The 15,901-nt window shown below is 39.2% G+C and overlaps 1 protein-coding gene and 1 non-coding gene across 3 annotated transcripts in view; both read left to right on the top strand.

Annotated features, from left to right (window-relative positions):
• Positions 1–15,901, top strand: part of LOC124606977 (transmembrane protein 19) — a 90,068-nt gene that overhangs the window by 43,785 nt on the left and 30,382 nt on the right. For both annotated transcript variants that reach the window (XM_047139118.1, XM_047139117.1), the window contains one exon: positions 13,110–13,297. In XM_047139118.1, coding sequence (XP_046995074.1) covers positions 13,110–13,267 — 158 coding nt within the window. In that variant the 3' untranslated portion in view covers positions 13,268–13,297. The remainder of the gene's footprint in view (positions 1–13,109; positions 13,298–15,901) is intronic.
• Trnaw-cca lies at positions 10,050–10,124 on the top strand. The gene has a single exon. It is a non-coding gene; the product is annotated as a tRNA-Trp (tRNA).

Raw genomic sequence — 15,901 nt, 5'->3', positions numbered from 1 at the left:
TTTGATTCTTTAGATCAGCAGTTTTGCTCTTAGAAATTGCATAAACTTTTTCTTTGATAAATCATTTTAATTTTATTTTGTAAAGAAAGCTATCTTTGTGAATAACTTTCATTTTTACTCATAATTAAATTTCATTGCTCAAAGTACTTGAGCTTAAAAGTTACATTGAAATTACATAACACAATTTTCTGTGAACCGTTCTCATATACAAAATGTTTTATCAAAGAATCAGATTTACAAATCCTTAAATCATTGTCTTTCACTGAAAACTGGACAAGTGTGCAAATTGTCACAGAATAACCAAGAACAAGCAGTGTGAGAAATGTCAACATTATTTTCATGTCAGATATTGTAATACAACATAAATGATGAAGATACTAGCCATTTCTGGAGGTGCTTTAATTGCCAATGACACTAGATAGTATTGGAGAAACAGCACCTTATCTTTAAACTGTGAGCTGATTTGGCAGTAGTATAAGAAGAGTTAACATAATTGCAAGCTGCATATTGCAGCAGTGAGTTTAAGGGTAGATTAGAAGATTTGATTAGTGTCAGACCATTCGAATCAATGAAATGTTCTAAGAGATTTTGCACATCCAAGATCATAGTAACTATTTCCAATAGCTTTATTGCTTCGACAAAAGGATGCAGAAAATTCAACAAGTTCAGAAACAGCCAGACAGTATGGGACATAAGATGCAAGCTGAGGCTACAAAGAAAAATAACAAGAAGACAAAAAATGTCTTTTTGCTGTGTAGTAGTCCCAGGAGGGTTGTCGGAAATGGGTACAGAGTTCTTGGGGAGATAACTACCAAGTAGCTAGTATTTTTAAGCTCAGTGTAGGGCTCAGCAATGTCACTCCTGATTTTGGCTCTTTGAGAAAGTAAATTGGAGCAGAAGATTGTTATGATAGTAGGGATGCAGGCAACAGTTTGGACCATAATTTGAATTCTTCATCTGAGGATGAGATTAGGAACTGATAACGCTCCTTACGCTCGTGTGAAGATCTTGTCACTCTTTGAATGTTGTGATAAGCTCTTGATGAATCAGGCTGTTGAATTTGTTGATTCAGAGCTTTGAATATTGCTCAGAAAAAGGGGACACTCTCACATTGATGTGACTGATGCGTCATCCTTCTCCTGGTTGCATTTTAATGGTACTAGTAAGAGGCATGGCTTATTACCAAATGTATTCAGGCTGATCAAAGCAATTTGCATCCCATCAAAATGATTTCCAATGTTTTCACAAGAATTTTTTATTGTAAATTCACCCTAAAGAAAGAGCTTCAGTATAAAGGTAGTTTTACTTGAAACACTACAAGCAAACTATAGTGACCAGAATTGTACAAGTCTGGCAATGACTGCGGAACCAGTACTTGCTGGACGACTGGCTGAGAGTGTTGACAGCGAGTTGTGAGAGAACAAAAGTGGACTGGAGGAGCTCCACTGGCCTATTGTCATGGACAGGGGTGGACCAGTTAACTGTTTCAGGTATCTCTGAAAAATTGCTGGAGCAAAAGACATCCCAAAGAGCAAGCACCTGTACTTGTAAAAGCCAAGGGGAGTGTTGATGACCATAATGTGCTGCAATTCCTCATTCGGAGGGATCTGCAAATATACATAATCAAAGTCTGTCTTGGAAAAATATGCACCTTTCACGAGGAAGCCCTCCAGATGCAGCATGGTTAGGTTTTCACTTGTGCCTGAGCATTGATCATCCTTTTTAGGTTTCTTGACCACCACCAGGGGTGTGGCCCAAGCACTGGTTTTGACAGGTTTAATTACCCCATCCATGCAGAGATGATCAAGTTCTTGCTTGATGGCTGTCAATAGAGAGATAGGAAGAGGTTGCATCTGGCAGAAGCAGACACAGCACCCAGATGTAAGAGAGATATGGGCGTGGAACTCTGTGGGGCACCCTAAGCCAGGTTCAAACAGAGGCACGAAGGCTATAGAGAGCTCGTCGAGCTCCTGGAAGGGAACTGTGTCAGAGACGACCCAAGCCTCATCACTGATTGAGAACCAAAATAGCGAGAAGGCATTGAGACCAAAAATGTTTCCAGCTGGGTGATTATCAACAAGAAACACAGCAACAACGGTAAGAGTTTTCTGTACCTAGCATTGACTGTGAACTGACTCCAGAGAAAAACCGATCTTTCACCATAGGTGACCAACATATGGGAGAGTGGGACAAAGTCAGGGGGAACCAAGATGCACAAACACGTGGAGGTCAGTCAGACAGTTCCTGCATTTGTCTGGAAGCGAAAATCCTGGGTTGCGATCATGAGGTTGATAAACAACTTAGGGGTGGAAGGATCACCACAAGAAACAACTGCCTGAAGTTCATACACTGTCCTATGAAGCATGGGGAGGGGGGGGGGGGGGGTCATCCATCAAACTATGCTGATGGTTGATTACAAACAGTGTGCAGGTGCCCATCTCTCCCAACAACAGGTGCAGTGCGCCAAGCAGTCTGAACAGTCCCCATGGGGGTGTGCCATGAAGCAATCGGGGCATGACAGGAGATCCCACTACTGCAATAGTGGGTGACAGGCTGTTCAGAGGCCATAGAGATGACTAAAACCAATAATCAGTCTACTGCTGGTGGGAAATAGACTTATGAGAATACTGCCCCTGAAGCAGTGGCTGGACCACCGCTACCTGAGATCAAAGCATGAGACTTTTTTTTGCAGCCTGTGCAATTGCAAAAGATGGTGTGATTTTCAAAATATCCTCTAAGGAAGGGTTTTCCAGTTTGAGGGCTGCAGTGTGAACTTGCAGCAGGAGCCAATTTGACTACAAAATTGCGGATCATTGAATCAGCATATGAAGTTTTGCAAGTTTGGATTGTACAAGTGAAATTGCAACATATACTCAACCTGTGCAATCTCAAAAGATTGTTTGATTTTTGAAATATCCTCTAACATAGGGCTGTCCAGTTTGAGAGCTGCATTGTGAACTTACAGATCAGGAGCTTATAGTGCTCTTGGATCATTGAACCAGCATACGAAGTTTTGCAAGCTAGGTTTGTACAAGTGAAATTGCAGTTTCTATTCAACCCTTGCAAACCCATTACCTGTGAGTGGTGCAACTAACCAAGCAGCTTGCGGTATTGATGGAACTTGAGGATGATGCAATCACCTGGAATCATTGCGAATGATAATTGGACAGCAACAAATGCATCTCCTTGAATGTAAGCACAACTAGATTCGAGAGTGGAGCCAACTTCTTTACCAAGAAAAACGCCCCCAAGAAGTCCAAGAAAGGAAGAGCAATTGTTTGCAAGTGTCATGTGAAACCTGAATAGTGGTGAAGTGCTGTTTCATCCACTGCAAATACATTACCCCAATCCTCTTTTACATGGGGAAACGTGGGTGGGCATCACTCCAACTGGGAAGTGACCACAGCTTGGATAGGTTGGGGATCCTAAACCAGTAAGCAATCTGACAAAAGTTGTTGGAATTGCTATTGCTGTTGCTGAAATTGCTGTACAACTGCTGTTGTGAAAGCAGCTGCTGGTGTTGCTGTTGATGGTCCACGAGTTGCATGATCTTGGCGTCCATGAAATGCCACTGACCATCCCATCCTCATCACCAATTATAGCGACCAGAATCAGACAAGTCCAGGAACCAGCGGTGCCTGGCCAACTGGCCGAGAGAGTCAACAGCGAGTTGACCAAGAAAAACAGGTGGACGGCCTGAGAGAACAACAGACAATGGAGGCAGCATGACAGAATAACAAATTCAGAGAGCAAATTAAGGTCAAATATTTAGATGTAGTGAGTTCAGAACCAAGATAACAATGTTAATAAGATCTATATGGTAATACAGAGAAATCACAACTGATGGATGGAGTGGCTGCACTGCTGGCTTTAAAGGGTAGCTGCAAGCCCTGACAGGCCGGCTTGACAGGTATGGCCTATGGAAGCACATATCAGCAACTGCAGCCCCTGCAATTGCAGCAGTACCACCTAGCAACCATCGTTGATGTCCATACTGTCTGGCGGGTCTTCGTTGTCACGGGCCAGGATACCAAACAAACCAAAATATTGCACCTTGGACAAGGTCATGGGTTTTAAAGAAAACATCATCTAAGTATCAGAAACCTCATTAATAAAAGCATAAACTTCTAATATCCCCATACAAAAAAGAAATAATGGGCCAATGAAACAAAAACCTCACATGGAATGCACTAAAACATGAAAAAATTCATCTTGATAAATGCAATCTAATTTTGTATTGCTATAGAACCAATAACAGGAAAGGGACCAGGTAGATAAATATGAAAAAAGTGGAGTAATTCACAGATCTTTTAGATTTATAAAACTGTGTTCAGCAACTCTTATAGTTGTTCACAACAGTGAATCGGAAAACACACAAGCTTATATAGTACTGACAGTTTACAGGCCTTCATTGGGAAATATCATAAACTTCATAAAGCAGTTACAGATCATTTTAATAAGGTGACGCAGACCTAACTGGAGAATTGTTGTTTGTGAAGACATAAATGTTGATTTTCTATCAGATAGTGTTGATGAAGGGTAACTGGAGTTGTTGGTGTCCAGCTTTGAGTTATATTCAACAGTAAAATTCCTTGTGGTGATTGAAGGAGATAGCACAACAGCCATTGGCACTTTGTTTTAAAAAATTGCAGTGATTTAGCTGTATAATCAATTGCCATTCTGTTCTTTAACGATAACGATTAAAGGTTAACAACAAAGTAAACTGACATGTTAGGTTCGTATCGTAGAATAATCATATTGTATCACAGGATCATAAAAAGTGAGTCAGTCACAGAATTAAGAGAGAAATTGCGGGAAGGATGCTGATAAGAGATTTATAAGGTAGACAGTGTGGATCGAAAAGTTAACTATTTCTTAAAGATGTCCCTACAACACTTTGAGTCATGTTTTACCCTAAAAGATATGTGTGTTAAAATGAGGAGGAGAAGGTAAATGGATTGCTAACTCATGAGGTTAAAGTTTCTTGTGCATGAAGACAGAGTTCCCCCTAGTTCAGAGGACAAGCTGCAGCCAAGAGTTGATTCACCAATACCACTGTAGTGTAGGGCTTGAATGGAGTGGGGTCTGGCCTGGAGGTTGTGCAGATGTGAGCTTGTTATAGCTATAAACATTTATTAAACACAGCAAAATTCTTCAACAATTTAGAAAAATAAAAAAATGAATAACAGTGAACTCAAGTAGCTTGCCCATCTACAGTTCTTGAGAAAGTGAGCGCCAAACAAATGTAGAGTAATTAAAATTACTTTCAGTACAATAGTAAGCCGATCTGATATTAGATACCAACCCAGTGACAGCAAAATTGGGGCCAGTAACAAAACAGTTTACAACTCATAATGTTTGGCCTTTTTGCCCATAAAACACAATAAAGTGTGAAATAAGAAAGTCTTCTCTCCTCTCCTGCTAGAGAATCCAAAATACTCTAACACAATAAAGATGTATAAACAACTTGTGGCAAACTTAACCAAACCACATGTGTTGCAACATTTAATATAGGTCATAGGCTGGTTTTAAGTTGTGAGACATGTGTCCTTTATTCCCTTGGCACTGTTACATCCCTAATCATTACTGTGACTGGTGTCAGAAACTGAATAATTACAAAAAGCTCCTTAAACCATTGCAGCAGCTTTCCTATCAGCTTAGCCTCTGCTCTACCCATCTTATCAAAGTTCCTGGTGTACATCAGGACCCACTTTCTAAATGGAAAGGAGTTTTTCCCTTGTTGTATTTGTGAGAACCTTGTTCTTGGGCAGCCAAAATATTCTTCTGGGCCACCTCTCCCTGATTTCCATAGATGATACCAAACTGGACAATCAGTCTTTGATTGACCACAAATTAGGAAGTATGGAGTTAGTCATAGAAGCAAACATTAATCCTGCCAGTGTCTCTCTACGTGTCTCGTGGTTTGCTGTGTTAAAGGCGAACATAAACCATTCTAGAGTCTCATCCCAGTATGTAACCTGAATGATGATGTGCAATGAATGCTGCTTTCAGATTGTGGTTCACTCTTTCATCAGACAATGGGTTTGGGTAATATGGAATCGTAGTTGAATGCCTAGTTCCTATTCCAGAACAAAAGTCCTTAAAGACTCTGGAGGTAAATGCCCTGGCATTATCAGAAACTAAACATGATAAGAACCAAAGGTACTAAAAACTCTTCAAGCGGTATATCACAGATTGTGTGATTGCCACTCTGGTAGGAAACAGCAAGAGAATCTTGAAAAGGCATCAATGCAGGAAACAGAGGTCTTTCTACCAGCTTTGAGACCAACGTGCTTTGAGTCATATCCTGAGGAGGTTTACTAATTTAACATATCTTGCATGCCTGCACCATCCATTCCTTTCCATATGAATTCCCTGTGGATTTTGGCACATGTTTTATAGATGCCCAAGAGTCCACCCACTGATGACTTGTGATAATAGACAAATAACATAGGTGCTACTTCCGTGAGCACCACGATCCTGGGCCGATTGCTACCCCTTGTATTACAATACAGTGTACCATTTATCAAATACAGCCAGTCCACTGCCCCATGTTCTACTCTCTGTCTGATCGCTGTTAAGGACACATCCTGTTTTTTACACTTGCCTATATCATTGAACATATGTAGGATTCAATATAGTATTCATCCCATATTGTTTACCAACCAGTTCTGGTCAATTACTTTGTTTTCTTCTGAATACCCCTGCAACATGAGAGTCCATCCTCAGTGACATTGTCGGCTCCTCTTGCCTGTCTGATTTCAGATTGAAAAGCTGAAATTCATGTGATCCTATGTGGAAATTCAGCTTGTGCATCTAGGTGTGCCAACACACAGTTAAGTGTCTGATTGTCCATCTGTAACTGAAAGGGTTTGTGGTCTAGTTAGAATCTAAATTTCTGTTAAGGCTTCAAGTTCATAAATAGAATACTTGTTCTCAAATGGGGATACCCCTCTTAGAGTCATATGGTACTGGTTTTCTCCTCTCTGGATATTCTTGAAGCAGTACTCCTACCATCGAGGCATCAGTTGGTACAGTGAAGTACGGTATGGCTAAAAGAGGAGCCTCTATTAAGGCCTCCTTTAACACTTCAAATGCGGCTTGTTGGTACTCACCCCATTCAAATTTGCAACCTTTTTTCTTTAATTCAGTCGGTGGCCAACCCAACTGCACAAAATGCAGCACAAATTTTCTAGAAAAAATTAACCATCCTGAGAAATATTGCTATGTCCTTGGCATTTCTTGGTGCAACACATTCTCTAATAACCTTAGTACATTCCAGATCAACCGCCACTTCTCCCGACAACACAATACCCCCAAGAAATGACAAATCAGAAAATTCAACCTTTACCTTTTTGGGTTTATCTATTAACCCCACCTTTGTAAGGCATGTGAAAACTCTTCTGAAGTGTTCCTTATGTTCCTACCAATTCTTACTAAAAATAACCAAATTATCACGCTAATGGTACACAAATTTGAACTTGATATCTGAAAACAACGTGTGTAAGAGCCGGGATAATATAGCGATGGAAGTTGTGATCCTGAATGGCACCCAATTAGACTCAAATAAGCTCTAATCAATGGCAAACACTATTGCACTTCAATTTCTCAACTACAGGAATTTTATAATATGCCTGATTCAGATTGAAAGTAGTGAAAACACCTGTATCTGCGAGCCAGCCAAAATGTATGCTTGTCTGATAGTGGTCTGACTCAAAGGACAACCTTCTTATTAAGTTCCCTATAATCTACTACAAGTCTTGATGTGGCAGATGGTTTTGGCTCAAGAAAAATGGATGCTGAATATGACAATGTGCCCCAACAACTATTGATTAACCTTTTTAATTTTTTCATGTGCAGTGGCGACAATGATATTGCATTTGCTTCACTGGCACTCTCTGTCACTTCAGAGTAGTATTTAATTAAGTTATTAAGCTCTAATTTAACAGTCAGCACATCATCAAATTCACTGAACAATTGCCGTAATTCTGCTATCTGACTTGGTAATAAATGTCTAGTTGCACCACACCAACTCCCCCTTCACACTGGTGTACCACAGCTACAGGTACATCAAAATGTGGTCAAAATGAGAATGTCCTGTTCCTAGAAAATTGGAAGATGAAATGACTGTGTGCCGAATTAGAATTGGCCCTATGCTCTTAATTACACGAGACCCCAGAATCAGTTCTGTGGATAGTCCCTCCACTACCCTTAGTTTAATTTTCCGTGTAAAATTAATGAATTCTTAACTTAGTGACTGCCTATCCCAACATCTGCAAAGTGCTTGAATTGTCTGGTACATACAAAGTGTCATCTTTGTTCAACTTCAACTATCCTCTTCCCATTTGCTGGGTGCAAAACGACTTGTCCGTATGGGCTGGCATGATAGTAGCAGCCAGTGGGAAGCAGCATACGCTGAAGACGACATGGGGACATGTATTGAGCGGGGGTGACAGGATGGAGGAAGGGGGAATTGTTTGATGTCTTTCCAGTGTTTCAGTCTCATTGATTGGTAAATAAAAAATCTTCTTTGAGTATTACTTACAGAAAGATAGAGTTCTGCAATTCATTTAATAATAGAGATGTATTTTTTTGTGAATGGAAATAAAATAGTTTGATGGTAGACATACTTTATTATACAGGCTGTTTCAAAATAAATATAGGGTTTTTAAGGAATTGTAGCATTTATTACATTTAACTTACAATTAGAAATAATACATCAAATGAAAGAGCAAGTATAACAGTTTTTCTTAAAAGTGTTCAGTGTGAGCACCATTGTCACACATTGAGTCGGTAGACAAGTTTTTCCAAAACCTTGATCACTATGTCTATAGTAATTGTTGTAACAGCGCAGTTTCTGAAGTCAGATAGATCACCTGGTAGTGGAGACATATATACATCATCCTTTACGAACCCCAAAAGGCAAAAATTGTATGGGGTCAGATTGTGTGTGAACATGAAGATCATATAAAACTAGATCTATCATCCAGTGCCTTGCAGCCAATCCAGTGGTCGGGTACAACGTCATTTAACCAGTCACGTGCTAAGTTATGCCAGTGAGACGGTGCACGATTTTGTTGCTGAGAAACACCAGTTACAGTTGCTTTACCGAAAAAGTCAAGAGGAGTGTTGTTGCAACTGTACCATCTCATGGGGATTTGCTTACCCCCAGATACACACATTACATGTGTTCACATTTCCATTTAGGTGAAATGTTGATTCAACACTGAAGACGACACTACCCAGAAAATCTTCATCTCATGCAGCAAAATTTCGTTTGTGAAGCTGGCACGCAAACAGTGGTATGTAGGCTTTACAGCTTGTAACAACTGTGAATGAATGACAAGGGTGAACTGATTTCTTGGGACTACGCATGACAGACTCTCACTCATTCAAGATGTTTTTCATTCATTCTTGGTCATTCCATACTGTTCCTGTTGCACATGGATATACAAACAAATCTGATCGCGTTGCTCTTTCATTTGATGTGTTATTTATAATTATAAGTTGAATGTAATAAATGTTACCAAGCCTTAAAACCCATATATTCATTTTGAAACACCCTGTATATTACTTTATTTTTACACAATGTGATCTTGTTAGTGTTTCATAGATTGCTTTTGCACATAATCAAGGGTTATTAATCTAAAATTGAGGCTGTAGAACATTGTCATTGAAACTTCCTGGCAGATTAAAACTGTGTACCGGACCGAGACTTGAACTCGGGACCTTTGCCTTTCGTGGGCAAGTGCTCTGCCAACTGAGCTAGCCAAGCACGACTCACGCCCCGTCGTCACAGCTTTAATTCTGCCAGTACCTCGTCTCCTATCTTCCAAACTTCACAGAAGCTCTCCTGCGAACCTTGCAGAACTAGCACTCCTGGAAGAAAGGATATTGCGGAGACATGGCTTAGCCACAGCCTGGGGATGTTTCTAGAATGAAATTTTCACTCTACAGCAGAGTGTACGCTGACAAATTAAAACTGTGTGCCAGAAGGTAGGAGACGAGGTAGTGGCAGAATTAAAGCTGTGAGGATGGGGTGGGAGTCATGCTTGGGTAGCTCAGTTGGTAGAGCACTTGCCCGCCAAAGGCAAAGGTCCCGAGTTCGAGCCTCGGTCCGGCACACAGTTTTAATCTGCCAGGAAGTTTCATATCAGCGCACACTCCGCTGTAGAGTGAAAATTTCATTCTAGAAACATTGTCATTGTTTGTGTAGTCATATTAGTTATTAATTAGCATAAAATGAAATTAATGATGTAGCAAATAAAGCATTTGAAAGTGTTTGTCTCCAGCTTATTGCCAGCACAGTATTAAGGGATCAAACAGCCTTTCTCCCATGAGAAATTAGTCTCACATGTGCAATGGGAATCCTAATTTCTATACTGGTTTATATGCGTCATAAAAACCTTAAAATATGCATGAAAAATGCTAAAAAATGTATGAAAAGTGTCGAAGTATTCAAGATCAAATAATAAAAAAAATTATAGTTACTGTATGCATTATATCTCGAAGTCAAACCTGTGCATATCAGTTACAAGGAAGAGTGCTGGTCACGCGAAAGATCAGTACATTTAGAATGATGATATCATTTTCTGAATACTTTCTGGTAGAGGTTAGGAAGGGGACCTTTCTGGGATTATTTTCTAAAAATTTGAAAATGGGAATGCAAATTGTGTTTCAAGAGTTGTTTCTTCTTTGCTATTGTTGTCAGTGACAAGCAGATGCGATGCAAGTAAGTCACAGAAAAACAGTCAATATGTACAGAACCAACTTCAAGATACATTGCACATAGAGGAGCAAACTTGGAAACTCTGTAATATTTTATTTAAAAAATAACATACAGTAATGATCTTTTTTGAACAGCGTCAACTTTTAATTAATACTGTTGGACCAAAGCCTCATTTAAATTTTTTTTACATTTTTCTACTATTGTAAACATAAACTACCAAGTACTGTTCTAAAAGTTAATAGGTAAGATAGTGCCTTCGATCACTCAAAACATTTTTATAAGCAGAAAAGGACCATTCTGCATCAACTGAGGTAACTTGGTAGTATTCGAATTTGGGTCGGCACATAATCGTTTCTGGTAAAATTTCACCCGTCCGATTAATAAAACTATCAATTTGGCACAAGGGTTCAAAGCCTGGGTTATTGTTTAAAATGTTTTCAAACTTTTCTCTAAGTTTTCTTGGGAACACCTCCAGCAATGAGGAGTTCACAAGAATAATTTTGTTGATTACCTGAATATATTCATTCATTGCCAAACCTTGAGTTTTAAGTTTTTTAATACTTGCAGGTATATGGGAAAAATGAGTGCTAATCACAGCAATGTCTTTTTTTAATACCAGATTCATTAAAAACTTCCTGGCACTGGCAAGCTGCCGAAGCCTCTGCACTATCGAAGTCATTTACTGCCCCTCTAATGGCCTCAAAATGTTCATTGTAAAACAACATACTTAGAACCACGTACCCCAACAAGTGTTCACTGGTTTGGGAGGTCAAAGCGCATTTGGTAGTTTTTCTTTGTAGGTCTTGATGTGAGCTCATTCTTTGTGGATGAAAACGGTTTATTTACATTCACAAATGTGAAACGTATGTCTTCAGCATGGTAATATACTCCATTAGCAAAACCACATCACATGAATCAAATTGGGATAAAATACTCAGAGGGCTTTTTCTGCTTTGATCATGTAGGGAGCAGCATCTCAAATAAGCACAAACACCCTTTCATCTGCAGAAGATTCTGGAAATATTTTTCTAATACTCTCGTTCACAGATCTGACGATCGTAGAATGATTTACTTTTTCAAGTTCTTTGCAGGCCACAAAATAGGAAGAAGGAGGCTCTTCTTTTAAAGCACCAACAGTTAAATTTGCAATGTAATGGCCATAATTGTCTGTAGTTTTGTCAACTGAAATCCAGATAATGCTGTCCTTGAATTCATTGCATATTTCATGCAGGACATTTATGTAAATTGCCAGTATGTAATTTTTACACAATGTTGATTCATCTGGTACACTTGGTTTAAGCAATATTTGCACAGGAAGCTTTTGAGGATAGGGTTTGTAGGTTTGTGAAGAGGAATATTGCTTGCAATGAATTCGTCACTTAGATCCTTGTTAAACCGCCTTTTCAGTTACTTTTGGACAAATTGGTGCTACTGCAACTTGTTGCTGTCAGAAGTTGTTGTTGTGGTCCTTTCTTCTGCATTCCTATGATATGAAGACTTGTCTTGACTTGGAGGTCTATCTGAAACCTTTTTTTGCAGAAAATGTTTTTCTCGTAGACTTGACAATATAAAACAATTCTGTCATATGTAAATATTCCAGGATGGTCAGCTATCCACAAAATGATGTTTCTTTTTTCAGGTGGCATGGCGCACAACACGTTACACACTACATGTTGTAAACACGTTCAACTGTGTGCTAAACTGAAATAATGGACATGTAACTAAAAGCTTGCGTAGTTTAATTGTTGCAGACGCGTGTGGTATGACAGTGGAGGGGATTAACTAGGTACGAGGGTGCAGGAGTGTTGACTCTGTCTGCCTGTTCCTGTTCATCTTCTGTAGTGATTTCACTAGGCAGTGGCCTCTCAATTGGTGATTGCACGAAGTTCTATGTCACGGTCAATCTGAGAGACTTCGAAACTAGATCGAGCTATAGACCACACATCTAAATTTTTAAAATTTTGTAAATATAGAGCAAAAATATGCATCGTCACTAGTTTTTAGTTAAAATATGCAATAACCGGTGAACAGGAGCCAAATATGCAAATGCATATGAAACATGCAAATGCATATGCAACATGCAAATGCATATAATCCTGTCTCTACTAATTTCAATCTGTATAGATGATTCTCAAGTATTATATTCTGCTTCCCTTGTGAAGGACTCTATATTACTGGATGTTAAAATTCAGGAGAAATTTAGTAATCAGTTTGAATAAAGATTTTTAAAATTTCTCTTATATATTTTATTGTTTTATGTGTCAGTAAAAATTAGTTTAAAGTGTTTCATATATGAGTAGCACATCTGATTCCATAGTATCTACATTAGTTGTTTATCAAGTCCAGTTGTTACACAGTTTGTTAACATGTTTTGCTCCAGGTCTCGATGAACGGACTGGAATTGTGGTGGAACATCCTGGCCCTGGTGTGAAGCACATAAGTGGGTATCAGTTGTTTGATAACCACAGTGTTAATCTTATTTCAAGCATTGTACTGGGACTTGTTACTCCTCCTGTAGGAAACTGGTTGTGGCCATGACAGGAAGACAACTTTCCCTGGGCTCATTTTGTAAGTATAGTGTTGGGATTGCACTGTGGAAAAGAAGGAAATGCCATTTTGCAGTTTGATCTTCACTTCTTAACATGTTGACCTTAAATGTATCAGTAGCATAATTTCAGAAGTGATGGAAAGTGTTGGTGCAGGGTCATTTTTAGGTTTCTTAACTATTCTCTCTCTCTCTCTCTCTCTCTCTCTCTCTCTCTCTCTCTCTCTCTCTCACTTTCTGAATTCAGAGTTATCATAGCTCCATTCATGTTGACTAAAGTTTTTAATTATACTTCAATAATAGTTTACATATAAATCAATTTAATGTCCATCAGATTTGATGGCAAAGGGAAAGATAAAGTTGTTAACAGGCTAAGTTACTTTTACCAAGAAGGATACTGCCTTTATGTTTCTCATTGATTGAAATGATTCAGTTGTTAACATATTTGTACACAGAAATATTTAGAATATTACTGTTTCTGGTAAAATAACTTATCCTTGAAAATGAAGATTCTGAGATAAGATCTTCTCAGCTATGCAGAGCCACTGAAGGAATTGCTCCTGTCTTTGATGCAAAGTGGTAGCTTGCTGCCAGTGGGTTGAAGGTTTTGATCCACAATGACAGAGATCCTTTCTCCAGTCACCTTAGGACTCCTGAGTGTTTTAGTTTTCTTGATCCTAGGAAGCATATAGAGAGTGAAAATGTGGGGAATGGTAAAAGTGAGGAAGAAATGAGTTCTAAAAGAGAAGTTCTAGTGCTGGGTGAATTCAAAAGTGACTCTTTGGATGTGGTTACTGTAGCTGGGCTATAGATAAATGTGTATGATAGCCAGCACAGAACCTCTGTGTTCAGTAAGAATGTTCTACTTCGGCACTGTTTTGAATGGTGAGTAACAGCTATTTTTGCAGATGTGAGGTTGGTCTATTGGTTAGGGATCCAGGGAAGAGCAGCAAGTTAGAAGTACTTGGTAGGCTGCCAAAGTATAGTTGCATGGGAGAAGGGGAGGCTGTTAGTTGGATGGACATGCAAACTTAGTGAGGCAGAGATTAAAGTTCAGATTTGTTTGAATGATTGCGAAGAATTGACTAAAATGTGAGAACTGTGTGAAAGAGAATTGACTAAAATGAGGGAACTGTGTGAAAGAGAATTGACTAAAATGTGGGAACTGTGTGGAAGAGATTGAGTCTTTGATTAGAATAAATAGATGGAAATTCATTATGAGGTTAAGGGTGAGTGCTTCATAGAGAATTAAAACATCTGTGGAGTTGAAATTTTTTGAAAACAGTTTTCATGAGTTACTTAGTATCTGTTTGGGTTCTAATTTTTGATTGACAGAGGAACTCTTTTGGAGCGTAGTATATGTAGCAGTCCAGCTATAAGGGATTGGTATCCATGAGAGACAGGTAGGCTGTTGTGATTGTGGGTAGTAGAACTCCAAGATGAGATTGTGAAGTTTTTGTGTTAGGTAGTTTCTTTGTTGTGCAATTGTGCTTGTTAACTTGTAGTATTTCCTGGTGTCTGCACAGGTCATGTTGTAAGTTCTCCATGACATTTTGACAGACTCATTGCCATCTTCAGGCAAGAATTCTAAGCATTAGAAATTCTGCAAGTGAGAAATACTCTGGGAGAACTTGAGATGACACTGTGCTTGTTAGTCTCACTACGGGAAAGTGAGCGATTCAGTGTGGGAGTTGGGATGTTGGAATTTAGGACTGAAAAGAAATAATTTACGGGGTAAAGAGGAAGTTCATGCATGTCTGTGACTGGCTAATATAGTTTTCTAGGACTGGTTAGGTTAGCATTACTCACTAACTGAACATGAACAAATGAGAAACTTTGTGGACAGAAGTGTTGCAGACAAAAATGAGATTTTTCTCTCAAAAAGGCTAATTATGAGATAGGTATCCATTGTGTTCTAGGCAATAAAACAGGAAAATTTTGAGAGACTGGATTTTTTATGTATTTGCTCAAATGAAAGGAGCCAACGGCATTGCCACAGTTGTAACACTGGTTCCCATCAGATCACCAAAGTTAAGCGGTTTTGGGCTGGGCTAACACCTATATTGGTGGCTATCTGGTCTGCCGAGTGCTGTCGGCAAGCGGGGTGCACTCAGCCCTTGTGAGGCACAAACTGAGGAGCTACATGATTGAGTAGTTGCTGCTCCGATCTCTTAAACCGACATACGGCTGGGAGTGCGGTGGCCGGTTGGTACCGTTGGGCCTTCCAAGGCCTATCTGGATGGAGTTTAGTTTAGTTTAGTTCAAATGAAAGGAGCAAGAATGCTTGATTGATAGGTAAGGTACGTCGGTGGACAGAGATGGGCAGAGGGCAGGTCCAAACGTGAGAAGGGGCAAGCTGGGACTCACAAAGTAATGGTATTGATGTGATATATGATGATAGGCTTAAAATAATAACACTCACAGAGAAGAACAGGGATAGAGCAACTAAAAATTAGGAATTAAAATGAAGATAATAAAAATAAGTAGAGAAAATGTAATTGAGAATAACATGGCTTACAGAAACAAGAAAAGAACTAGGAAGAAAGAACAACATGGAAAGAAGAATGGAAAAGACAACATGCAAAGAAGCTGGAGTAGTACTGGAGACATAGGAAACAACAAATAAA

Source organism: Schistocerca americana, chromosome 3, assembly GCF_021461395.2.
Source record: "Schistocerca americana isolate TAMUIC-IGC-003095 chromosome 3, iqSchAmer2.1, whole genome shotgun sequence".
Taxonomy (NCBI): Eukaryota; Metazoa; Arthropoda; class Insecta; order Orthoptera; family Acrididae; genus Schistocerca; species Schistocerca americana.
This window is presented reverse-complemented; position numbering and strand designations above follow the sequence as displayed.